The sequence below is a fragment of the Strigops habroptila genome, chromosome 5, assembly GCF_004027225.2.
Source record: "Strigops habroptila isolate Jane chromosome 5, bStrHab1.2.pri, whole genome shotgun sequence".
In the NCBI taxonomy this organism is placed as follows: Eukaryota; Metazoa; Chordata; class Aves; order Psittaciformes; family Psittacidae; genus Strigops; species Strigops habroptila.
Window position 1 is genome coordinate 60818646 of NC_044281.2, and position 26487 is coordinate 60845132.

The 26487-nt window shown below is 45.4% G+C and overlaps 1 protein-coding gene across 13 annotated transcripts in view; it reads right to left on the reverse strand.

Annotated features, from left to right (window-relative positions):
* The window catches only part of TLL2 (tolloid like 2), a 99993-nt gene that overhangs the window by 55540 nt on the left and 17966 nt on the right, over positions 1-26487 (reverse strand). For 9 of the 13 annotated variants that reach the window (XM_030486668.1, XM_030486655.1, XM_030486656.1 and 6 more), the window contains exon 2: positions 10036-10146. The exons of 1 other annotated variant lie outside the window; for it this stretch is intronic. In XM_030486668.1, coding sequence (XP_030342528.1) covers positions 10036-10146 — 111 coding nt within the window. Of the gene's footprint in view, positions 1-10035; positions 10147-26487 lie in introns of those variants that run through there. 3 more of the 13 variants (XM_030486669.1, XM_030486667.1, XM_030486665.1) reach the window with 1 other exon arrangement.

Genomic DNA, 26487 nt, shown 5'->3' on the forward strand with positions numbered 1-26487 from the left:
AATTGCTTCAGCCTCAGCCTACCCTGGGCCCCTCCGGGCACAGCCATGCCAGGCTCCCTGCGCTGCCTTACAGCATCCCCCTGCCTTGTTCCAGCTGTGGGCTCCCAGGCAGAGCCCAGGGCTCTCCACAGCCTGGCCAGACCACTCTTCCCACTCAGCCTTCCTAATCCTTTTGTTTTCCCCTACCTTGTTTATACTGGATAAAAGTTAACTCAAAATGAAAAACACTACACTGGAAGCTAAATTATGTTTGAATGCAATTAGAACTCCTTCCATAGAGAGTATGTGGTGCCAGCAGAGAGACCTTTCTTCCAGCTTGCTTTCTCCCTGGATATTCAGACCTTTCCAAACCTGGAGTTTCTTGGAGAGTTTTTGGTGCCGCCTTAGCCCCCAGGAGCCTGTAAGATGTTGCAGTTGAGCAACCTAAGCAGACATAGCTGAGACAGCCCATCTGCTTGGTTACCTACCAGCTCCACCACAGCTCACTTAAAGGACACTCCAAATTGAGTGCCAACAGCAGAGAAACTGAGGCATGAGCCAGCACTGAGGCAGAAGGACAAGTAGGGCTTGGAAAGCTTTGGGAGCACAAGCCAAATGTGGCCACTGCTGGGAGGCCTTAGGCCATATCCAGCGCTAAGGTCCCGGCTCTGTGTTGAAATAGATGCCCAAATCATATGCAGTCATTAAAGAAGCCATGGGGGAGCAGTGGGGGATAGTGGCAGAGGAGCTTTCCTCACTGCAGCGAGCTGCCCCATCCATCCCGGGGGCAGCTGCAGTTCCGTTGGTAAGTCAGGTCTCAAAGCCATTCTCTGTTGCTGACTCTAGGATTCAGCAACACCATCAACTGTAAAAAGAGTGGCTAATCCCCTCCCCAACACAGCCTTATGCATTGCATTCTATCTTCTCCGCTCTAGGAAGTAAAACAGCAAGATAATCTGAATATTTCCTTTTGCCTCTGATCTTTGCCCCACAGAAACTTGTTACCCGTTCCCCAGGGCTGTCCAAGTCACCATCTGGCCTCAAAACTACAGCAGCAAACACAGTCCAGCATTTCAGCCTAAAACTAATTTGCTTTCTTTCCCCACTTGACAGCTGAATAAATACTTTGTCCTTGCCATTTGAAAAGGGGAGCTGCAGCGAAGGGGGTTTTGCCCACTGCAGCTACAAGCACCAGCCTTCTTTCCAAATCAGGCCTGAACGAGCAGCTCGAAGTAAACACATTTATTCCACAAATGGAAGCCCTTTCTGTTCACAATCAAACACGAGCAATTTACAACTTCTAATTTATTTGTTGTTTGCTATTATCCATCAAGCCATTTTGGCTACTGATTGTTTCTTGGACCTGCCAGCTATTTCACTGAACAGGGTAAGCAGCTTCTATTTTGTGGGCACAGCAACACCCCTGCTTGAAAGGAGAGAGCCAGAGGGTCAAGGCATCCAAGCCATCCCTGCAGAGTGACGATCCTGCCATGACTGCTGTCAGAGCTTGTTAGACCCTACCCTTTCAGTGGCCATTTCTGCCTCCGAATTCATTTGCTAAAACACAAGGCAGGCTACACAGTTCAGGTAAATTCAGTTCTTCATTTGAGCAAGTATTCAAAGAAATCAGCCATTTTCCCAGCTCTGAAACAAATGCATGATTTAGGCAATTCTGCAGTTATTGGCTAAGTACTGTCAAAGTCTGCCATTAGGGTAATGGATTTAACATCCAGTGTAATTTCCATATGGATAAACTGATCTCGTCGAGTACATTTGCCCATGTGTTCCCTGCATCACAGCTAATTAATATAAAGCTATTTAATAACCTCCACTTAAACACAAAAGACTATTCAGACTCTTCTGGCATCAGTAAAAGGAACAGCCTCCCAGTGTGTTACACCAGCTGTAGACAAGAGCAAAAGAAAATTTAATTAAGAGTGATCGAGAGCAAGACAGTCACAAAAAAAAAAATCAGGTGTTACAAATGCTCTATATGGTGACTATCCCAGCTCCTTAAAGGGTTAATATTGCCATCTCGCACTGACTTCCAGGTGCTTGAGATGTGCCCTAAAGAGAACTTAGGGGATAGGGAAAGCAGTGGGGCTGGCAGCCAGTCAGGCGAAGTCAAGCAGAGAACAGCAGGGATTCAGCATTGTCCATGCAGCAAAGCTGTGCCCAAAGCTGCAGCTATGCCCAAAGCTGATGGAGGCACCATGATGAATAGGAAGGAGCTATAGAAAAAGGCTGTTTGGAAGCAGCTTCAAACATGGAATCATACATAATTTCTGCAGATGTCTCTTTGGATACTTAAAGAAAGTTAATTGCTCATTAACAAAATCCAAGCAGATTAATTTCTGATGTGCAGCATTCGACATGAGTGATACAGTGTTACTGCCTTCCTGGCTGATTTCTGAAGGAAGCATATGAATTGGACTCACAGGATAAAGACAACCAAAGTTTCCACTCAGAATGAGTAAGTGGTAGAGTTTGAAATAGATGGAGGTTTTCATTACAATGGAGAAAGCTTTATTGCTTGTGTGGATTAATTTAAGCAATATTGCAGAGCTCATAAAATCACTAAAAGAAAAGCTATGTAAGGCTGAATGTGGACTGCACAACATTTCTGCACAGCAGAAACAAAACCACTTATTTTGACAGGTGGGAAGCCACCATCCAGAAAACTTGATTTCAGGGAACAGTGTGTTTACAAAACAAACTTTGTGGTCATGTGACCAGCCATCGGGAACCTAGACAAGAGAAAAAAGTACATCCTACTCCACAGGGAGCGCAGAGCACGTAGCAGGGCTGTGTCATCCGGGCTGTGTCCTCCAGGCTGTGCTCTGACAAGGGCCAGGTGGTATCTTTACCTATTGGTTGGGACTCTCTTTACCATGCCTTGCAGGACGTTTATCACAAACGAAAGGGAAAGAGAAGATAGACTTGACTTCTCCTGCGGTAAGTGAAGCATTTCTCTGCTTGTCACAAGCCACATTTGGAACACCACACCCCACTGGGTGAAGGAACACTGCAAGCCCCACTGGTCCCAACCAGTTTTTAAGCAATGTGTCATACTGGAAAGACCCTAGCCCAAAGAAAATTGGAGCCTGCATACCTTTTGGTGAGACAGGTGAAGTACAGACTCTAGAACCTCTTGTTGCTACTCAAGCACATCACAAGCAGTACCTCACTGTCTAGGGAGGCAGTGGATAGCCCTCCATTAACATCTGATGTTGACTCAACATTATCTAGCAAACAAGGACCACTCTCTCTCCTGCATCATACTTCAAGGTCACATGGGGACTGTACAAAACAGTGAAAGGAGGAACAAAAACCACACTGGGAAGCAGGGATAAGACAGCACTTGTCAGCACATGAGCCAGCTCTCCACGGGTATTTCCTAAAGGAGAGGTCTGAGGAGGCAAGTAAGGGAAAAAAACCCAACTCCCTTTGGTGAACATGGGAAGGGAAAAAACACCAAACCCTCTCCAGGCAGAGGGCAAGGTGAAGCTGCCTCCTAATAGAGAAGAATACAACCCTCTGGGCAAGGGGGAAAGGGTAATTGGACAACCCAAGGATGAGCAGGAATGTCTAAAGTAGAAGAACTGAATGTGCAGCACACAGGAGCTTGTGCAGGGAGGAAATCATGTGAACCCCTTGCACATACAAGGGCAGGAGCAAAGAAATGAGCTGCTGCTCTGCATCTCTCTTGTGCCCCCACACTGAACAGCTGGGGGAATTCTTCCTTATTGGAAGCAAGCAGTGTGGAAAGGGCAAAACAGCCCAGCCAAAACCACAAAGCTGGCCTGTGCTGTGATTTTGGAAGTGTAAGATGCAAAGCCCTGGAGAGCAGAATCTGTGCCTGTAAACTGAGCTGCAGCTCAGTGGATGGACCAGCATATGTGCCTTGCGATGACCCCACAGGCACTGTCCAACTGACAGATCAATTCAGTGGCAAGCTTAGAACAGGCAGACATGCCTAACAAAACAACTTCCCTGCTCCTGACAGCCATGCTGTCCTGGCTCAGGATCACTTCTCCAATGCTGCAAGGGAGATCTGTCCTCTTTGCACATATAGACATCTCATGCTTTGGCACATTGACTTGATCACCTTCTCTGCCACCGTCAGGCACCAGACTGGCAGATTCTATTCCTGTGACTAGCAAAATGTCATCGCTAAGGTCAGCAAGAAGAGAGAAAAATCCCTCTCAACAGTTTCCAGAAAGGACTTCAAGTTGGCACTCAGGAATCAAAAAGAAAATAAATATCAACCCTAAAGATTAGCATTTGCTAGCAACAGGAATTAGAAGACTGATCAGCAATAGCCAAGGGTCATGGGCTTTCTAGACAGTTATCTTTATGCTGGAGAAAGTCAGGCAGGTCTGAGAAGGTTGCAATACAGTTGCAAGACTCTGGGCTGGAAGGGAAAAAACACAGTATTTGTTTTCTGCAAAGAGAGGATCACTGTCTTACTGCACAGAAACGTGGAATTGGGAAATGGGGTAACTCAGAAAAGCAGTGTGAATAAGAGCACGCTCAGCCATAGAGGACTTACCCAATTCTTCCAAAGGGGAGCTCCTGCCTTGCCTTAGCAAACTACAGAACTGTAGGAAATTCATTTCATGGTTGTCTGCTCTGGGAAAAGCCCTGACTGAATGGACTCAAAAGGTAAACACCGAGGCTAGCCACAGGAAAATCATTTGGCACAGCTAAACAAACCTCAGCATCAGGCCGAGCATCAGGCACTTGGCACCTACCTTTCCACAGAGGGGGCTGAGGCTCCTCTTCCTGTTAAGAGGCTGCACGGACTGAAAAGAGACATCCCTAGAGTGTACATCACGTGCTGTGGAAAACTAAGAGAAGGTATGCAAACAGATGGACAGAGCCCTCAGATAGGTCTCTTGGAACAGAGATATTCCTCTACCCACATAAGAGGAAGCAACCTTCACTAAAGATTTCCCAGTGGAAGCACAGACCCCTGTAGAGAGTTCGCAGATGTGGGTTATGTTAGATCACGTACATAGTTATTTGCATTGTTCCTGGCCAATTACAACCTATACAACTCAGATTAAGTAAGCACAACCCACAGATTTGTTCTAAGTCTAAATTAATTGAAGATTAGGCCCTAGGCAGCCCTGAATCCGCTAATGCTGAAGTCCACACCTTCACTACAGCAGAGCCAAGTGCCACTACAGCAGAGCACCAAATATGAGTTGGAAGGAAAAAACAGCTTTGAGCTTGGCATGCATGTGCCAAGTCTGCTGAAATTTAACAGTTTCTCCTTCAAATCCATAAATCACATCTTCTCTGGTATTTCAGACAGTCATGGTCTAAAATCCCTGGATTTTTCATTCTTCTAGAAGTGCATTTTGCACTAAATTAAATTTCACTAGAAACATATCAGTAGCATCAAAAAGGACTTGGAAATAATGTTCAGCACTATTAGTGGCCACAGCCCCTAGATTGAGCAACCTCTCACAAAGTGAAGCAGCAGAAGCCCTGCGTGCGACTCCTTCCAGCGCCTTAAGGAGATTTCTTATTCCAGAACCTTAAGGAGATGTCTTATTCTCCACCCCAAGGCTAAACAGCACAACTCTTACCAGGAGAGTTGCACCACAGCAACCTGTCCTGCAAGCAATCCCAGCTCACATGGGAATCAACCAGAGAGCAGAGAAACATGTTTTGGGTCTGACAGCCCACCTCAGGTGAATAAAAAGTCACTATGTAACTTGAAAAACACTGCAGTGACACATCTGTGCACTTATACAGGACTGCACATTCTTGTGCTCCCTTCCAGATCTCTTCAAGGTTTGTCTCTATGATCCAAAACAGTTTATGCACACTGGACTGAAACCTGCAATTTCTGGGTTGTCATGCTACAAAAAAAAGTTATGAGCCAGTCCTGAAACAGGAAAAGTGATTGGGGGCATTCCAAAGCAAGATAAAGCAAAGCAGCCTGCTGCAGATGTGGGCCTCGTGCAGATCTGGTGAAACACCAGAGTAGACGCCTGCATTTTCACAGCATGCTCAGAAACAGCGGAGCTACTATGTGCCAACAAACCAACTCCCTGCTCTTATTAAGAGAAGGTTCAATGCAGAACTCCTGCCTGGCTTGTTTGCCAGAGAATAACATACACGAATTTGCTGTCAGAGCCTTCAGCCATTCACAGCAGCCCCTGTCTCCCCTCTGATTTCACTAGAAACCCTGGGATCAAATATGCTGCTATCCCAGCTACACTGTTATCTGAAGTATTACTTACTCTAGCTAGCAAAGATGCTCCGTAAATCCTCCCTGCCACTCATTTATGGCAGTGTGAAAGCCTCATGAAGGCCCTCAAGCTGTAAGCTGAAAAAACCTCTCAGGATCAGAGGCAAAGAAAATCTATTTTGACTGTTCTTGAAAAGCATTCTTGGCAGCAGTGGGATGCAGAGTCAGTGCCTCAGCAGCAAGTCCAGCACAGCATGACATCAGTGAGGGCATGTGTCTTCTGATCTTCTGGTGCCAAACTCAGAAAAGACAAACTTGCCTCTCTCACTCACAGAGGTGCCTTTAAGAATTAGAAACTGCCTTCATGAATCAAAAATCAGGAAAAGGGGTAATATATCAGAAAAGTCCTCTTAATCTCTAAGCTGCCTGAAAAGACTTAAATTAAACCCATTTGAATTAAATAGGCAATTCTTTCCACAAGCATAGTAAGAAAAGAAAAGGTCTTCTTCCTCTGTGGCTAATGCTTCAACAGATAAAGCAATAAAGCAAATCACCTTCCACCGATTTTGGACTCAATTGGGTCCAAAAGAGAGGTGACACTGTGCATTTTCACAACCTGTCTGTGGATCTTTCAGTTTCCCATTTTGAAGCCATCCGGGTGCTCTCAGCAGCAGAGAAATTCTTGAAGCTTTGACTCAAGTTTCTTCTAAGCTAAAATTATATTGTAAAAGCAAATCTTTTCACTAAAGTTAAAAAAAGAGAAAAAAATCTGTGAGAAACTTTTCAAAACTGTGAGCTCTGAAAAAAATCTTTCATCAAAGTGATTAAGAGTTGGTGAAGCTTAGGCTTGCTGAGGATGGCGCTCACTGGCAGATCTTCAGGTACTGGATTCTTTTCATTATGTCTTGAACCATTACTGTATCTCTACAGGGCCAAATCCTAAGTGTATCCGCTTCAACACCACTGCATGAGAACAGCGGATTTTCATAGTAAACATGACATCCAAACTTGATCCCACAGAAGCAGAGATAGGGAGATAGCTAACTTTAATATTTTACATGCTTTTATTTTAAGAATCTTCCCTTACTGTTTGTAAATGCTATTTGATCCATTTCTTCAGGTCCCAGACACCAGGAAAAAAACAGTAGCTCTGATATCTGCTGAAAAGATGCTTGGAAACACTACACTACACGGCATCCCACTCTCAAGCAGGCTCACAGATTTTGAGGGTCTGAATAGCAACTATGGCATTTCTGCAAGCAAGAAATTAATGCATAAAAAAAGCCTGGAGCACATTCATGCTGTGAAACAACTCAGTACAGAGGTTTGTGGCAGAATCCAGACTGTCCTCAGATCACATTCTCTGTCTCTCTCTCAAGGGTCCTAAAGATGGGCATAGCTATCTTTCTAGACAAAGACTGGAAGAAGGTAAAGAAGGGGAAAGCTTGAAACATCTGATAGCCTCAGCCCTCACCAGCCAAGGCAGAGCTTTTACTAAAGCAGATCATCTTCAGTTAGATCCAGTAAAGAACCATGTCCCCCATCACCCCCATAGGAATCTCATTCTTCCTCCAGAGTCTGCCAGCTGCAGATGCTCCACACAAGCTAATAGGGCATATGTCTATAAAAGGCCTAACAATGTCAAATGGCACAGTTTTCACCCCTCCTTCCACCCAAACAGCATTTTCCAGGGACAAGGAAACAACACAAGAGAAGAAGAATGCCTGGCCTAATAGTGTGCTCAGAACTGCAGCTCCCAGATACGAAGAGCCTGTATGTATATACATATTAAGTACTTCCTCCACTATGCAAATAATCCGATTAACAGCTTTAGGAAACTCTGAAATGTTATAATTCAAGGGTTCCCATTCATAAAAGGTTTTAGGCTCTTTCTGTACAGAGGTTGCATTCTTCTCACTGGAAATAAAAAAGCAGAGAGCAGGACTTTCTCCCAGGGAAGAATAGGTACCAATCCTCACCATGCCAAAGTAGACCACCCTCTTACAATTCACATGAGTGTCAAGCAAGCCCTGCAAGAGAAGAATCAACCCTTTCTGCCCCTACAGAGAGCCCTCTCACGGGGCAGGTGAACACTGTGTATGCTCCACAGAAAGCCTGGCAGGCACGGGGGCTGCCCACTTGTCAGCCTGTGGTTCCGTGGGCTGAAAGCCAGGAGGACAAATGAAACCAGAGATGAGGACAGGGGCAAGTGACACCACCATTCGCCTAATGCAAAGCATCTTATGATGTACCAGCTTTGCCTCAATAAAAGGTGCCAGGAAGAGACTAGTCTAACCACACAGCATGAGCCATGGTTCTAAGAGACCAGTGCCTGCATTAGATGATAAAGACGTGGGTTACAAAATTCAGTTCATTTGCCAGATGGTGTGGGTCTGGCACCAGTGCCAACTGAAAGAATGTGCTAGATATGGCAACTGAAAAAGCTATCAGAGCAAGACAATACAGTGAAACGCTGTATTCTGGCTTTGCTTCTGGCACCGTATACTGGCTTTGCTTCCCCAGTAGTCTCCTCATCTAACTTCAGGATTTGTCAACTATTATGGAAGAGATTAATGCTGCCTGACCCACTTACTTAGCCCTCATTTTCTGATTTATCTTTTGCTCTGAAGGCAACCTACTTTTAATCACCTATCACCTGAGAATTCGCCACAGCCCAAAACATGATATGAATGAGTTAAGTGGCATGACAGTGTGGGATAACAGCATTTTCAGGGAGCAATCCATGATCTGAAGAACTGAATAGCCCTCCTCTGCCCAGAATTTCAGCATCAGCATGAGTTTAATCAGTTACATCAACATCAAAAGCATGCCTCTGTGTTGGATATGTCATCTTTCACTCCCATCCCAACAGAAAGCTGGAGCACTGATCCTCAGAACAGGACCTACACAGTGCTTAGGCATTCTGAAACCAAAGTTAGGCAGTCACAAGGATACAGACCCAACCACCAGTCCTTACAAGTTATACAATATGAGCTGAGATGCTCGAGGGGCAGGTGAACATACAATTTCAGTGATTTCTGCTTCTATCAAACCTTTCACCCTAATCACTAACCTAAGAGTGTAACAGCAGAGAGAGAAAAGAATTTTGTCCTGACCTGCTCTGTCTCCAGTCCCTCTGGTATCTCTCAGAGCTCAGACTTCCAACAATTTCTCTTTTGCAGCGTAAAGTGGAGTAGAGGCAACAATACTGCAGTGAGCCCTTCAAACCCTTCAAACACACTGCAGAGCGTTTCAGGCTGTAACAGCTGGAGTCCAGTCAGAGCTCCTGAGTCAAGAAACAACTCTGGTCCTACACAAGACTGAGTACACATAAGAACTATGTATGGGGGCAACATCTATTGGCTTTATAGAAATCAAACACAACTGTTAGCCTATTTCAATTATAACATCGCTTCAAGGGTAGTCTGTATAAAAGACTGCAGTGGGTTTTAACTAGATAGACAGCTGAAAAAAATTGAATTATTCCATTAAGATCATACATAACAAGAAAGGGGAGAGGGCAGTAAGAGTCAAAACTAATTCCAAACTGAGTGGCCCAATTTCAAACACATTTCCTTCCAAATTGGCAGAAAGGAAGTTCCTCACAGGAAGAGGCCAGTGCTAAAAATTTGAAAATCTTCTCCCTCAGACAAGGTAGAATTTGGTTCTATCAAACTGTGACTTGGATTTTATTTAACAAAGTTCATACTTGAATCCCGCCCCCAGTCACATAACTAAGCTCTACATGCACCGCCCTGGCTGTGGGAAAGGTGTCACAAGTGAGGGGAATCTTCTTCCCCCCTGAGGACAAAACCAGGGGAAAGAAGGCACCACCCCAGGGCTGCCCTTACCTGAAGTGTGTCTCGCGTTGCCATCTGAGTGCTTTGTTAAGTCAACAGTTCTGTCTATTTGAAACAGCTTCAGATCATCTTCATCTAAAGCGATATCTCCCCAAAAGGCAGCTGGAGAGAAACAAACTGCAATTAGTTTAGTTTTTATTTTGGAAGGAAAGTGCAATTCCTGTGTGGCCTGTGTCAGAACAAAAAGGCAATTACTCCTTGGACCAGGAAAAGGTAATATACAGGAGCAGTTTTAAAAGTACAGGCAGAGTGGACATCAGTGGAGACCAGGTGACAGCATTTAAATATAGCCACTGTGCAGATCCCCCAAAAGGAGATGATTAGTTGGTATTCTTGTGTTACTCATTATAGGTCTGGCTTTCAACCAGGCACTGAGGTGGTAGTGGTGTTCACTCTTCATTCAAGCCTACAAAAGGGCAATCAGTGGCATTTCCCTAGTTAGTGTGAGGGAGCTAGCTAAGTTGCAGCACAGATCCTGACTGCGATGCTGCATCCACACCATCCCCAGGCTGACAATTTGCATAAGACAGGAGGACAGTGGTGAAGCACTCAAGCTCAGCAGCTTGTATGTAAAGGCTACAGTTGTCAGCCTGCAGGACCTCATACAAGGGGTTAGCACTCAGACACACTGCGCTGGTCTAAACCCAAGCTGAGAGCCAGCCTACCATTTCCACTTCGGTGAAGAAATGCCAGTTATTTGTCCCCTTGTGGATCAGTTACCCAGATTTAAGTTTGCAGAGTTTTTAATTTTGTAAAAATCTTTGAGTTTCAGCCAGAAGCCATGAAAATAAGGTAAACAAACTGATAACTCAACATTCACAGCTTAGAGAAACAGACTGCACATCATTTGAGTGGAAAAAATTGTACCCCTGAAGTATCCTGACCAAGTTGACACTGCACAGTATATAGTTACCATTGGGGAATTTGAACAAAATAAACACAGGCAATGCGGCAGTTTGAGTTCTTGTGCGAGTTAAAACTCACACAAGAAGCCTGTGTAGGCTGATGAAAAATAAGAAGAAACAGAGCAAATTAATCAGTGGTACAGTTCAAGAGAACTCAGTAATTCAAACAAGGAGCAACATTGATTCACTGTCTGCAACAGTAACCAGATTTGATGGAATCCTTCTTCTCTTGTTAAGTCAACAACATTTACATTGCTTGGGGAGGTTGTCGTATGGAAACATCCCGTTGCTACACTACATACTTTGATCAGCATCACTGATCAAAGTATGTTTGGCCTGAGAAACCAATGGGGTTTACTGATTTTCTCACTTTTACTGCCAAGACCAAATGAAATATGGACCTTTGAATATCAGAAACCTGCAATCAGATCTGTACCAACTGAAGGTTAAAGGTTAACTCAGAGAGTTTTTCCTGATGCAACATGGCACCGGTTCTGATGCAGCACTTGTCTCCTCAATTCTGCATCTCAGCACCTCAGCCAGCACAATAGCATTTGCCAATGTCTGGGACATGGGAACAGCAAGAAGTCTTTGCCTGCTACTGGGCACATCCCAGCTGCCACACACTGCCCCAACCAAGAGCTGCTGCAAGCAGCAGAGCCCTGGCATGAGCAGAGGGGGACTCAGCTGCTTGCCTCTTTCCCTGGGACAAAGCTGTCTCCCTCTAGTTACCTGGCCACAGCAGGGGGATCAGAGAAGGCCTCAAAGGAGGCTAGCTCTTGCTTTTTGGCTGGGTTTACTTAACAGTGCTACCAAAACCCAGAGCACAGAACTATGGCAACAGCTCCAGAAGAGGACACAGTGCAGACTAACCTATCCACAGACTGACATAAATTATAACTAGGAAAGAGTCTCTGTTTGCTACGCAAACACAGAACTCAGGCTCTCCCCTACTTCTCAGCAATTCAAAACCCTCACACAGAAGAGAGGAGAACCTAAATTACTGTCAGATCCCCACCAGCTAACAAGTCTATCAGCATGGCCAAAACATCCCAAGCTGATTTGGAATGGCCAGGGGAAGAAAGCAGAGACACAGGCTGCTCTGGCTGCAGTTTGAAGACAAGACATTTTATCAGTCCAGAGAAACTACTTGCTCAGGACAATGTAGCAGCCAAGGGGCAGAGAGGCAAACAGCATCCCATGCCATCTGATTCCCTCCACAGCGACATTTGATAAGTCACTACTATACTGGCCAACTGGATGTACAATCCCTACCCTCCTGCCAAACCTACTGCCTCATTTCACTCCAAAAACTGATTACCACCACCTTGGGCTATCAGTAACTCTTTTCCATTAGTACCACACAGATTGTTTCTCAAGCTAAGGTAGCCTATGCCAAAGCACAGCTTTCAGGGAAAGCCTGCAGCAGGGATTTACATCAACAGACTTGTTACATTTTCCTTCCCAATGGAAGGAAAATGTAACAGTTTTCTCCCAGCCCTAGCAAAGGAATCTCTTTCTGTTACAAAGCCATACATCATCCTGAAAGATGGCCCACTACAAAAGCTGAATTTCCCTAGCATTTATTTCCAGCTCTCTGCAGTCCCAGCATGCTCCAGGGGAACCATGATTTATCGCAGTCCCCAACCAGCTGAACAACTTTCCTCGCTGGAAGTCCTGGCAGAGAATGCTGCGCTACAACTTCTCCTGCGCTGTCAAAGGCTCCTTCCTAAAGGCAAACAAGCCTGAAAGATGCTTGCTTCCACCCCAAGGGAGCCATTCCACAGGAAAGCCCAAGTACTTTATTTTAAAGGGTCACAAGTTCAGATACTGCTGACAAATGAAGCATCTCAAAGCATCCCTTCAGATTTCCTTTACCAAGTTCTCCTTTTTAATTTAATGTGGGAGGATCTCCAAAAAAGAAAACAAAAACAAACAAAAAACATTAAAATCTCCAAACAGCAGGCTAACAAACTTGGAAACCAGCATTTCTCTTGGCAGAGAGCTCTGCAGTGTACAGCCAGGTGCAAACTCTTAACACTCAGTGCAGCAGCGTGCCAGCTTTTCTTTAAGAAGATGCATTAATCACTCTCAATAGAAAGAACAGAGCAGCTCTTATTGAGGTTAATGGAGCCAATGTGAGAGAGTTTACTTGTACACTGGGCTAGTTACCTGCACCAACCACGCCAAATGTTTAACCTCACCACATCCCAGCACATGTGACTGGACAGCATTTGTCTGTTGGTGCAAAGGGGAAAGACAACTATGTTTTACAAACAAATTCAGCACTCAAATAAAAAAAGCAGCCTGGCAAGCTGTCTTCATTTTCAGCACATTTCCCCCCCAGGAAAACAGTTCATATGCAGGTGCCTGCATTGCATGCTGAGCACAGAGGTACCTGGAAGGTACGGCAGGTGGCACTGGGAAGGAGAACACCTCCTTCTAGGCAGGGAACAGGTTGAACAGTTTCTCCAGGCGCTTCACACACAACCACACACTCCAAGCCCAGCAATGCTTTCTCAGTCCTCATTTTCCACAGTAACTTGGGCGTGGGGGGTTCTCTGTCAGGCTTCCACTACAAAGCAATGTGACAGCCCAAAGTGTCTTCTTTCTAAAATCTTCACCACTCTTCCCTGCAAATCACCTCCAGCCTGTTTTTCCCTCAACACCCCCAATCAATTCCCCTCTCCCATTCCCTGCTTTTGTTTTCTTCTTTCTCTAGTTGTGAGAAGCACAATACGATTTCATGATCTCAGGGCAGAAAAATAACTTTGCTGACTCTTATAATAACTCAGTACAGAAGTGTTCACAACAGTTTAAAATACCCTTTTCCTGTTGAAAGTGTGTCTCATCCAGGCCTTTTCACAAAATTCTTGTTGTTCTTTCTATTTTTATTTCCCAAAGACAACAAGTAGGGGGAAAAAAAACACCAAGAAAAGCTTCCACATTCAGCCAGAAAGCTGAATAACATTGTTCCTAAAAATACATCTCAAAACAAAATGCAATATTGTGATTTGTTAAAAACAGGCTGATCTCTAACACTGCAAGACAAATACCTGGGAATGCGTATCCTCCACCCTCACAACAGTCAGCTCCAAGTTTATACAAGTACATGAGTTTATACAAGTTATATTCCCCTTGGCAGAAGAATATAACTCCATGCTTGATAAACGTCACCAAATGTCTGTGTCTGAACTGACCTCCAGCAACCAAGCTGGAGCAAAACTTTCACCCATTTACCTGTCACAACCCCTTGCCAGGAAGCCCTCATTCCTGCACCATGGCATCAGTATAGGCCATAGGCATACCTTGGTGGCAGGGATCAGCAAAGCAGTCACCCTCTGGTTGTTATGGAAGACCACTGCAATTTTCCCTGTAGCACCGATCAGGACAGCTGTGACAGAGATTCACAGAAAAAGAGGCCTTGGAAACAGGCAAACCCTGCCTGCCAGGAGAGCTCCCTCCATCCCACTCTACCTCAAACACAGACTCTTTCACCAGCTGAAGCTTTCATTAAGAAATGGCAGGTTTTAGGTGCTGAATGGGATCTAAATCTAGATTAATGGCTGTGTCTTCTAACTTGAGCTAAAAGAGCCCTCTTTCTGTGGGGCCAGAGCCGTACAGTGTATGTCATCAGCTCGAGGGTCTCATCTGAACTTGCAGCCAGCTGGCATAGCTCAGACTTCATTTCAGTTCTTTCAGCATAGTTTTAACACAGTTTTGCTGGAAGGACTTTACTCTTGGTCAGCAGGTTTCCCACAGTGGAGCACAGCAATGAGCATGGAAACCAAATGGCAGTGTGAACCCAAGCAGATGCCTCAGACTTGTTTCATCAATACTCACAACTCAAACTTAGTTTTCACTAGCGTTCACAACCTCTGTGTGTAGACGCTAGCTGGGCTCCCAAGCAGGGGTGCCTCGGGACTATTCATGCCAGCACAAAATATCCTAGGAAGAAGCTCTTGCAACAGTTAACCTTGGCATCTCCAATTTTGTGAGCATCAACAGATGCCACTTTCAGGCAACCCAGGGGGCCTGCCTGTGTCTGCCTGACACAGACTCAACTGTGTCACCCAAGTGATGAGCTACACTGGTTGTTTATGGCTTACAGTGCAGTTGAAGGATGTACTCTGAGCCTACCCATGAGATCAATCACACGTGTATTTGTAAGGGACAATGTTTATCCGCACCCAGATCTCTACTCTCCACCATCTGCATTACTGAAAGATCCTAGGGCACCAGCTCCTCTTATTCTAGAGTTGGTACCACATCCAAATGACATAAGGGAAAACCGATGTCCCGCCTTAGCAACATGAGCACCAGGCAAGGAGTGCTGGGCATATACAGACACAGGTAGGCAATGATGAGTGCCACCTCCTGGCAAACAACAATATGACTATTCATGCACTGGCAAAACCACAAAAGTTGTTTTTGAGCATTTGCTGATGCTTCCCAACCTGACAAGTTTGAGTGCTGGGAAATTTAATTTTCAGGGCTGGCCACACTTTCATTAGAGGTAACACTCTGTAGTCTAACCATAAATAAATAAATCAACAGATCAAAGTGCGTTCCCAGCACCTTCATATATCATTTTTCTACACATGAAGACAGGTCTGCTTCTGTTGCTGAACCACCTGCTGGCACAGGAACCAACAGAACAATATTCTGAAGTATGCTAAGAGAGATTTATACCTCGAAGAAAAAACTCAACACGTTCCTTTGGGCTAAGTAACAACTGTGTCAGCAGGGAGAGCAAAACCTCAAAACAAGGCAGGAACCAGTGAAAGAAGAGAGAGAAAATATCCCAAACCAAGACTTTGGAAATAGGGGTCAGAACCTGAGCACTGAACACTCAAGCCAAAGGAGGATGGGAAACAAGCAGCAGTAATGAGTGAAAGAAAAGCATTAGGACCACCACATTCACTCATTATGTTTTCATCTGGATCAGTTTGCTTCTCCTTGGTAGGAATGATCAGAAGTTTTCTACTGGCCAGTTCTGGGGATAAACTGGCTTGAAGGCTCTGCCAGTAAACCCCTCCACACAGCAAGGGCATCTGGAGCCAGAGCTAGTGCCTGGCATCAGCAAGGTTTCCTGGCAATGGGAACTCAGCAATTCAATTTTCAGTGGGCAGGAGTTTTCCTGCTCAGGGAGCATGTTTCCTTTCAGAAACAGGTCTCAGTTTGTGGAGATGTCCATGAAGATGGTCCACTTCTAAATGGCTACAAATATTTCAAAACCATCAAAACCTCTTGGGAATCACAGTCTGTATCCCTGTTCAGACTTCTGCAGAAACCTGAAGTGCCTAAATTATCCTGTGTAGTGCTCCCACCTCTAGCACCTCTTGGGAAGCTACCTGCAGGAGACCGAATTAAGCCAGAAATTCTGATTCATGTTCAATGAATTTCCTCTACTGGAAGGTGAGGATGCAGGAACAAATAAATACTTTGGGCTTGAGTTTGTCCAAAGCTGCAAACATGCATGTGAGCCTACACAATGACCACCTTTAAGGAATGATAGATATTCTCCCTTGGCTGAATGCCATGTTATTTTAACCAAGAACTGAACAATTCCATGGCATGGGTTATAGCACCTGCCATAAATAGGAGAAAGTTCTTCTAATTTTAATATTCATTACTGCTGCTGGTTTCTTCTTCACTCAAGGTCTTCATCTTTTCCGCATTGATGTAAGAGTCACTCCAGTCCAGTGACCTATGAATCCACGCCTGGTACGATGAGCAATGCAGGAGGGCACATGCAAACACATAGAACTGGAAATCTATGCCACAAGCAGCAAAGCAGCTCCCTCTACGGGTTCTTAAATGGTTAAACACCTGCCTCTGCATAAGAAAGCACTGCAGGGGGATGTCTGCTGCCCAATACTTCAGACCACCTTACGTCTTACATCTCAACCTTAGGGTTTACGATGCTACTCCTATGTAACGTGGTGTGCAAAATCCAAGGGACTGGCTTGACCCCTCCTGTCTCCATGCAAATAAATTTAGCTACATGAGCTTCATAACATTTTTGCTCTCTCTGCTTTCTGCTCTAGTTGACAGTGCATGTCCCATGGCAATGCTGATATCAGATAGGCCTTTGGCTGTGCATCTCTGACTTGTTCTCCGTGAAAGCTGTACACAGTCTGCAGAGTGCCTCTTGGCCACATTTTCCATGTAGGCAGGAAACAGACTTTAGAAAGAGGCTATCATGGACACACAGATGTAGTTTGATCTCTACTCCCTAACATAGACATGCACAGGGCCAACCCACAGGCAGTTAAATTCACTTGGACACCTCACTCCTGCACAAGAGAAAGCAAGCTCTGCAACTCTCCTTGCTGTCCTTCTGCCCAGGCAGCCCTGGCCCCCTCCTGCCTGAGGGACACAGGAACATTTCCCAGCTCCTGTCCAACTCCACCAAGGCCATGGATGCTCCATTCTGCTGAGGAGAGGGGCTTAATTTCAGTGCCTTCTGTTCTCACAAGCCAGAAAGGGCAGCTTGTTCCCAAGTGCAAGCAGCATGCTCCCATCTCATGCCACCACTTCAAAGTTAGATTCTTCCTCTGCAATTTCACCAGCTCAGCATTACTTCCCTCCGCCCTGGTGCCTAGCTCTCAACTGGATATCACCCCGTCCCATCCTCGCCTGGACAACTCTCCATTTGTTATTGCTTAGTGTTTGAGGAAGCAGTCTGCACATAAGGTAGGCTAGAAAAACACCCACGTGTTTTACTGCACTGAGATAGTGGACTAGGAAGCGACAATCTCTCTGTAGAGCATCCAGGGATGAAGAGAAAGCACACATTTTCTATGTTTAGCTACATGCACCCGTAAGCTGAGCAACTGACACCTTCTTATCCTGTTTAAGAGAGTGCAGAGAAATTGCTTTTAAACAGGGTTAGTGTTCATAAGTCTGTTTGTTCTCGAAGTTACACAAAGTTCAGAGCCATGTAGAGGAAAAGGCACCAGTGGCTCAGAACAGACCTGGTATCTTCTCTTTAAGACAACAGCCTGGCAGGATACCCTTGCCAAACACAAAACAAAACAAAACAAAAACCAAACCCTTGATTTGCCAGCTTCACATAATTTAACCAACTCAACCATTATTTCTTCCATCCTAGCTTGTTTAAGAAGTACCAAACCCAGCATAAACTGCGACCACTTTCTCCTCTGCTTGGTCCAATCCATTGCAATTAATTTTTAGGAACATCTAGTGCTGGCTTTGCATCAAGAGACTGTTATACATACAAATATTTTTTAAACAAATAACTTATTTTCTGCAGTATCCCACAGCCAAGCATGTCCTGGTTTCAACTGGGATAGAGTTCATTTTCTTCCTAGTACCTGCCAAAGTGCTGTATTTTGGGTTTAGCATGAGAATGCTGATAACACACTGATGTTTTAGTTGTTGCTAAATAGTGCTTACTGTAGGTTGAGGACATTTCAATGTCCCATGTTCTGCCAATGAGGAGGTGCAGAAGAAGCTGGGAGGGAGCACAGCCAGGACAGCACACCCAAACTAGCCAAAAGGATATTCCATACGACAGTACATCATGCTCAGTATATAAACTGGAGGGAGTTCATAGAACCATAGAATGGTTTGGGTTGGAAGGGACCTTATAGATCACCTAGTTCTAACCCCTCTGCCATGAGCAGGGACACCTTCCACTACACCAGGTTGCTCAAAGCCCCGTCCAACCTGGCCTTGAACACTGCCAGGGATGGGGCAGTGAGAATTGGCCAGGAGGGACCAATTGCTGCTTGGGGACAGGCTGGGCATTAATCAGCTGGTGGTGAGCAACTGTATTGTGCATCAGTTGTTTGGGTTTTTTTTTGGGTTTTATTCCTTTCTCTCTTTTTTCTTTTCATAAAAATTATCATTATCTTTTAATTTATTTCAACTATTAAACTGTGCTTATCTCAACCCACAGGTTTTACTCTTTTCTGATTCTCATTCCCATCCCAGCAGGGAGATGAGTGAGCAACCCCAGTCACCAGCTAGGGTTAAAACACAGCAAGTGCTGTCAGCCATCACAGCAATAATGCACAACAAACACAAGTCAGGTATGGCCATGGTGCTTATATTGCCAATAAAGACTGGAGCTGAGGCATCCAATTAATCCAAAGCTTCATCCTGCTTTACATCTCCCTGCCCTGCAGTAGTGAGCATATTTAGTAATTTATTATCAAAATCAACAGAGGAAACAAGCTTCCAGGATTGCCAGACCTTGGACCACTGGGCAGACAGCAGAGCTTTCCCCTCATAACAGCATAGTATGTATACGTTCGCTTTTGCACCATAAAGTGTTTAAACACCTTTAGAGAGGACTGTCACAGCTCCTTTTCACAAGGACAAGAGTAGAAAGCTTCATATTTAGCCAGATTTAAGGGAAGCTCTGGCATCAAACCAAGGAAAGATCTTCAAGGGAAAATCTGGGAGAAAATGCTCTAGTCATAGGTAGAACTTGGCAGGTTGAGCTGCATCTCAACTTAGAGGACCTGGCTTCTGAAACTCCATCACAAAGGCAAAGCCCTGCTGTCTCCGAAGTCTGTCCCAGAGAGGTAAAGTAATTCACAAGAGCCCCAAAAAGCAGCTGGTGCAAGCAGGAAAAGCCTCTCACAAAGACAGCGCTGATCAGGTGCATCTTTTCATGAAAAGTACAGAAGGAACACAGATGGCAGCTGGATCATGATGCAGGGAAATGGGGGACACATACAATTCTCTCTCTTTTTGACAGTTAGCAAGTGGTCCAGACAAGCTCTGCCTCCTATAGCTTTTGTCACACCTTGCTCAAATTTGACTAAATAAAGGCAGCAGACAGAGATGAGAGACCCAGCCACCAGCTATCTCTATGCCCTGCCAACACCTTCACCTTGCAGTGTGTATGTACCTTGCAGTGCATACACCTCTCAACCTTAGAAGTGGGAAACAAAACCAAAAGCAGATAAAAACATTTTGTGGTCTGAATCTAAATGACAGGACCCACAGATAGCATGGTGGAACTACTTGACAGAGGCAGCATCTTCTCTAACTGTCTGTGAAGTGATCTTTCTTAGCTCAACCTGCAAGGCCGCAACACTGGCTTGGAAATCCGGCATTGCTTCAGATGCCCTTTAAAAGCAGGAGATTGCAAGGTTCTGGGTAATGAAATCCAAGAATGCCTTTGTCAATTAATTATGGAGAAAGCTGTACCGTGCAAACCCGATCACACACCCTCCATCATTTCTGCTGCTCAATATAACTTTAATTAATCTTTCCTTTGGCAATTTGAAGGAAGGGTGAGCACGCTGCAAACACCTACTGAGTATTAAATTGATTTCTTGTTTTATAGTCCTCTTTCCCTCCCTATTGGCCCAGCTATGATTTGTAGCCCTTCACTTGGAGGCATTTTTTCCACACTAATATAATCCAAAGCCCCAAGCAACAATTGCATCCAGAAAAGTAACACTTTGCACAGCCGATTGCTTCAGCCCAGTGTCTGCCAGCTCAGGGTAGATTCTCTCCTGCCCCCCTTTCTCCTCCCACCACAAATATTCAAAGCAATCACCTTATCTCCATATCTTCAGCATTTTTGCCTCAAAAATTGGCAATGTTTTTGTCCTAAGTAACTAAGCATTCAGGTCACTGTAGTTTCCTGCCTGCCATTTGTAGTAGTGCATCTTAATTACCAAAGCACTAATGCAAAGCCTATTCTGCTCGCAAGCATGACCTCCTGGCTGAGGTACCAGGCTGGTCTTGTACTGTCTCAGGCATTCAGGTCCTTATTCAACACCGCTGTCTTAGTACTATGGGTTAGGAGATCCTGACCTAAAACATCACATCCCCCTCAGCAGATATCCCACAAGAGACACTTTAGGAATCTTACAGTCACCAGCTTCAGTCTTCTGGGAGGAGACAATCCAGGTCAGACCTTCTCCTCAGGTAATTCTGATACCATGGGACTTGCCCTGGATTTATTCCTCAAAACTAAGTTGAGGAATAACAACCTTAGAGATGGCAGAAGAAAATTTAAGACTAAATCTGCTCTAACCCTAAACTTCATTTGAAATGGTTCAGCAGCTAAGCACTGTCCTGCCACTAAGGACATTTCACCAGCCCCACCACAGTGTTAAGTGATCATTACAGCTTATTTAATTGCATCATGTGGGGAGCGATGTTCTTCCTTCAGGTGGTCTGACGCCGTAGGTATCAAAATCTCGCTATTCTCACCCCAAGCACTACAGCAGGGGAACGGGTGACCCCAAATAGACAGGCAGGAAATTCACTGCCACCTGCCCACCTGCAGAATAAATTGGCTCATAGCAAAAATTAACAGAAGCAGGACCATTTACTGAGCTGCATCCTCAAAGAAGAAAGGTAGCAATCCAGGCCTGCTTGGAGCAAACTTCAAGACAAGCTGACAATTTAAAACCACATGGTCCTGGATGAAAGGGGGTAGTTCATGATAGATCACGTCTATTTAAGGGCCAGACAAGGAAAGCAAACATAGGCTCATTTTACTCATTGTTCTTTATCCACCAACACCAGGAGAGAAGTGTTGCAGCACTGCTGGAAGAGAGAAAAGAGATGGACAGCAGTCAGGAAAGAAATGGGAGCTATTTATGGGTGATAGCTAATTTGAGCTGTTTACAGACTTCCCCTTTGAGAGCTCGGGGATGGGAAGGTGGCAGCAGGGTGGTTTCAGCCATTAAAAATACAATGTGAGAATCCATTAATTTTCCATAGAAACAATGTCGTCATAGAGGCGAGACAAATCTGATCAGTCATGCAAATGTGCTGATGTTAAATTCTCAGGCCTGGGTGGGGAATTTGGGTTGCCAAAAAGACAACAATGGAGAGATCAGAATGAGATTAGCAGCCAGAGAGGCAGCACTGAGTGGCATGGTGGGGGCATGGGCTGTGACCAAAGGCACTCCCAGACTATAGTGGGGTTTACGCCCTAAGCCAGGCAGAGGTGTCCCACCAGAACAGACAGAAAAAAAATGTTGTCTTTGCATGAGATCTCAGGAACTGGGCAAATGCTACATTCCTGCTCTGCAAGCCAGCAAGGATCTTCACAGACAATGAAGCTCACTCCAGGGAATGAAAGGCTCAGCACTGCACAGGACTGGGACCCTCACAACTTGCAAAAATCACAGCATCAGGGAAAAGCAAGAGGTTATAGCAGAGGAAACAGCAGACAAGCGTGTCTTGTAGCACAACACAGCGAAGCAGTAGGCAAGACAAGTTTAGGAGAGAAACCAAGGAGGAAGCAGCTTGGCATCAGACTGCCCCAGGAACATGCTGAACTGTGATGCAGTCTGAAACATGGCATTTACATTGTGTTAATAAGGGGCAAAATATAAGAAAGCATTTTTCCCCTCCCAACTGAAAAAAAACAAACAACATAACACCAAAACCAACAACCAAACACATGACAAAAGGAGACCGGCAAAGTTTATCTCCTTTCCTCCCTCTTCCCTCTAAAAATCAAACTTTACAAACACTCCCCAGGGGAAGATAATACACACAGAAAATTATAGCAGCAGCCCAAATAGGAGGAGTAGAAATCACTCACCCTGGCAGCAGAGCGCAGCCCTTCTTTGCAATAAATCCAGCCACCATCCTGGACTGGCCTCACCACAAGTATTTAGGAGTTAAAAATAACCTTGCAAAATGAAGTGCTCCACCCCCTGCAGCGTGGAAAACTTTATTAGAGTAACGCCTGTGGCAAGGATGCTTCCGGGAAAGGCTCACAGCAGGCAAAAACAGTTCAAAGAAACTTATGAACAAAACAAAGCAAAACAAAACAAAAAGTAGAGACCAAAACACATCCCAAGAGATGTTTCACCCAGCCTTGTCCATAAGCCAAAATATCAGTATTTGTCACTACAAACAGCTGTTCAGTTCACCTGTTCATTCTGGTTTTATGCTTGAAGCCTTTGATGCTACAGCAATTAGAATCCCCTCTGCACAGGATCTACCTGTGCTCATGGGGTGGCTGCTGGTGCCCAAAAGCCTAAGGAAGGCTCAGCCCATCAGTGTCTGAGAAGGGGCACTCACACCTGCACTGTGCACTTCAGGGAAACTCCCCAGGGAAACCACCAAGTTGCCCAGAAACAGGCATTTACCAAGTAACTCAACTTTGTGACAGAAACCCAATCTGTAGTGCCATGTAACCCAAAGAGGTGGCAGAAGGGAACAGTCCTGCGGGATACAGTGATGCTCCACATGAGAAGCATGCTGTTAGCTCAGCACAACACAGTCCACACCACAGGCGTCTGCAAGGACAGCTGGTTCAGGGAGGCAACTCAAGCCCCCTAAACCACCCCATGCCCCTCTGGTCATTCCCTGCCTGTTTTAAACTCCTACAGGAAAGTTTGAAAAAACAGTGATTGCCTTTTCTCATCATTTGTATAGAGTAAACAGGGTCTCCTGCTTCTCCTTCTGCAGCTCATAAGCGTTGTCAGCAGCGTGTTCAAATACCTCCCTGGATTTGCACCTTTAGAGACACATGGCAGAGGGTCCAGCCAGCCAGCCTGCCCCAGCAGACACTCAAGTCTGCCTTGTGATGACAAGCGTTACAAGACTGTGAGCAGCACACCCACATATGAATGTTGCACTAAGCAGACATCCCTGTGTGGCTCACAAAATCACAGTGCTGCCCTTGTAGGAGAGATTCACATCCTGCCATGACCTTCCCTTGGGTGGTTCCTTCTGATGCCCCAAAATCTCTTCCTTTCCTTAGCCCTATCAACAGTGCTCCCAGCACTCTGCTTTCACTGCTTCCTCACCCTTTTCTGAACCCCACTGCCATAAATTCTCTGCCCTTGTCTTTTAGTGTTGCTGTCCTACATCAGCTAAACTCAGCCACCCAAACATCTACAGCACCCATCACTGCAGTCTCAGTAACTCCCACCTTGGTCTATCCCATCACAGTTGGCACATGTAAAGGCAATGATCTCAATATTCAAAGCCATTTTTTATTGTCCCAGCCACACACACCACTGTGAGCATCTATGACTGTGCAGCAACACAATCATCACAGTCGACAGAGCTCCACGAGGATTTAAATTTCAGAGACGATCACAGCTGCAGTTACAAAGGCATCAGCTTTGGGTGCAATTTCTCCCTATGCAGAATTGGTTTCAAGATTCGCACCCAAAAGCCGCAGCAGTCACAATGTTCTGCTTTCTTCAACAGGATCTCATTACTCTCTATTTATTCAGATTGCTCAGAGAGGTGTAGCAATGTGCTCTGATCAGACTGCACAGCTTTAAACTAGCGTTGATATACTAGCATAAGTGAAAAATGCTAGCAGGAGAGCCATGGACCTACGGTCTTCTGCTGACGCTAATGATCTCACACCGGCAGCGAGCAATCAGGAAAGCGGTGAAGGGTTAAGTGTCATTACAGCCATTCATCTTATTTATGTAGTAGGTGCCCATGAAAAGTTGGTCTTTATCAACACACATCCTTCAACGTTCTGGTTCTCTATTTTGCTTCAAGCACTTAAATACATCTGGGTGAGGACATGCTCCCCACTTCCTAAGCAAGCCAGCTGCACCCTTCACTAGCTCAAACATCAGTGACAAAAGCCTGCTCAAGAATATGCATCTGTTTCACGTATGGCTCATACAGCTAATTTAAACAGTTTCCATATGTTGCCAAAAAACTGTGACCGAATGCCACTTGCAAATAAATGGAGAGATTGTCTGGCTTCCACAGGGAAGTTTCATCATGCAGCTCAGAGCAACAGCTCCTTTGTTCCCAGGTCTGCCTGAGCTTCCCCAGTCCCTTCCGCAGTCAGATGCTGCTGACCAGTTCAAACGCTGCCTCCTCCCAGGACTGTGCCACCACAGCAACACGCTTTATGGACCACAATGAGCAGTCTTTGGAAAAGACCTGTAATGAGCACCCCAACACGTGAAGAAGATCACAGAATCAGAGTAGTTTGGGCTGGAAGGGACCTTTAAAGTTCATCTAGTCCAACCCCCTGCAATGAGCAGGGACATCTTCAATTAGACCTGGTTGATCAGAGCCCCGTCAAGCCTGACCCTGAATGTTTTTAGGGATGGGACATCTACCACTTCTCTGGGCAACCTGATCCAGTGTTTCACTATCATCTACCAGGTCAAGCAGTGCAACCAGCTGATTGCAGAGAAGTTACTTAGTCACAGGACAGGCATGCTTTTTGCCCAGCCCTCATCCAGACATTACCATCAGGCACCAGGCTGGAGCTATTAGAACTCCTGAAAGCATAAATGAAGCTCTGGGGCACCATATAAGCTATAATTTCATGTTTTCACATTTTCTGAGCCATCTGAAATTAGCATCTCACTTTTAATGCACCCATTGTGGCTTCCTGCTCACTACCAGCCTGGCAACAGGGCATTTGCCATATTACAGCTAGACCACATCCAAACAAATGGTCTGTAGCTGGGTAGATGGGAGGACTGAGCAGATAGACAGGTAAGGCCTCCACTCAGGGGTATTGCTCTCCAAAAGGCAAATCTGGTCAGAGAAGCAGACAATAAGTATCTCTATTTGGAAATGCAGGGGAGGCTATTAGGAGGAAAGAGGAAAGTACATGGATGCCACTATTTTCCTTGTCAATAATGGAATGTTGTACTTGCACCCCAAGAAAGCACAGTGCAGAATCTGTGCCTATTGGAACAGGCCTCACACAGCAAAAGCAACCTCATCTCTTTAGACAAAGCTTGCTGAAACAGGCACCACACAGATGTCCCTAAGAACCACCAAAACATCTATTTCTCAGACTGTCCTGAAGAAGTGAAGCAATTTTGTCACAGAATCCAAGGTAGAGCTGGATGTTCCAGGTCCCCATCCCAGTGCTGCACCATTAGGCAGACCATCCCTCTCTTGGGGCTGAAGGGTTTCAAGTCCTTGCCACTTTACAAGGCAGTCATGCTACAGAAAGGGCAGCCGGACCAAGTGAAAGATGAGCGCATTCAGCTCCATGCTCACTTGCACACTGGGTTGTCCCCCATTGCCTCCTCCCTCTTTGGGCAAGCTGTTGGGGACCACAGACACAGCTAACTGAAAGTCCCCTTGAACCTGACGTAGGGTGAAGCACACAAAAAATTACTTATGCAATTGATTCACATGGTTTCCATCATTCATAAATTCCGACGCATAAAGGGGAGGCATCGGATTTGCACATAACCGATCCAGACAGCTGCAGATTTCCATAGGAACTAAGCACCTGCAGGCAGAAGCCACTCTTCATGTGGCTCCCATTAAATAGCTTGAATGAAAATGCTGTGTGATTCAGCATGGTAACAGCAGCCACCTCTGCTTCCTCCACTGTTAGTGCAGGGTCCTCTCCAGTTCAGCCTCTTCCCGTAGCTGTAAAATTCCCAAATTACAGGAGTTATTTCATGCCCTGAACTCTGCAGGAAGCCTGAAGCACATGCAAGTATGAGGCTACAGTCATGGAAGGCTGCCCTTCGAGAGTGCTAGGAACATATCAAGGCTCTCCATCACAGTCTATGTCCTTAGCTTTTGGGGATATCACTGCAGAACGCACAAGTCTTCTCAA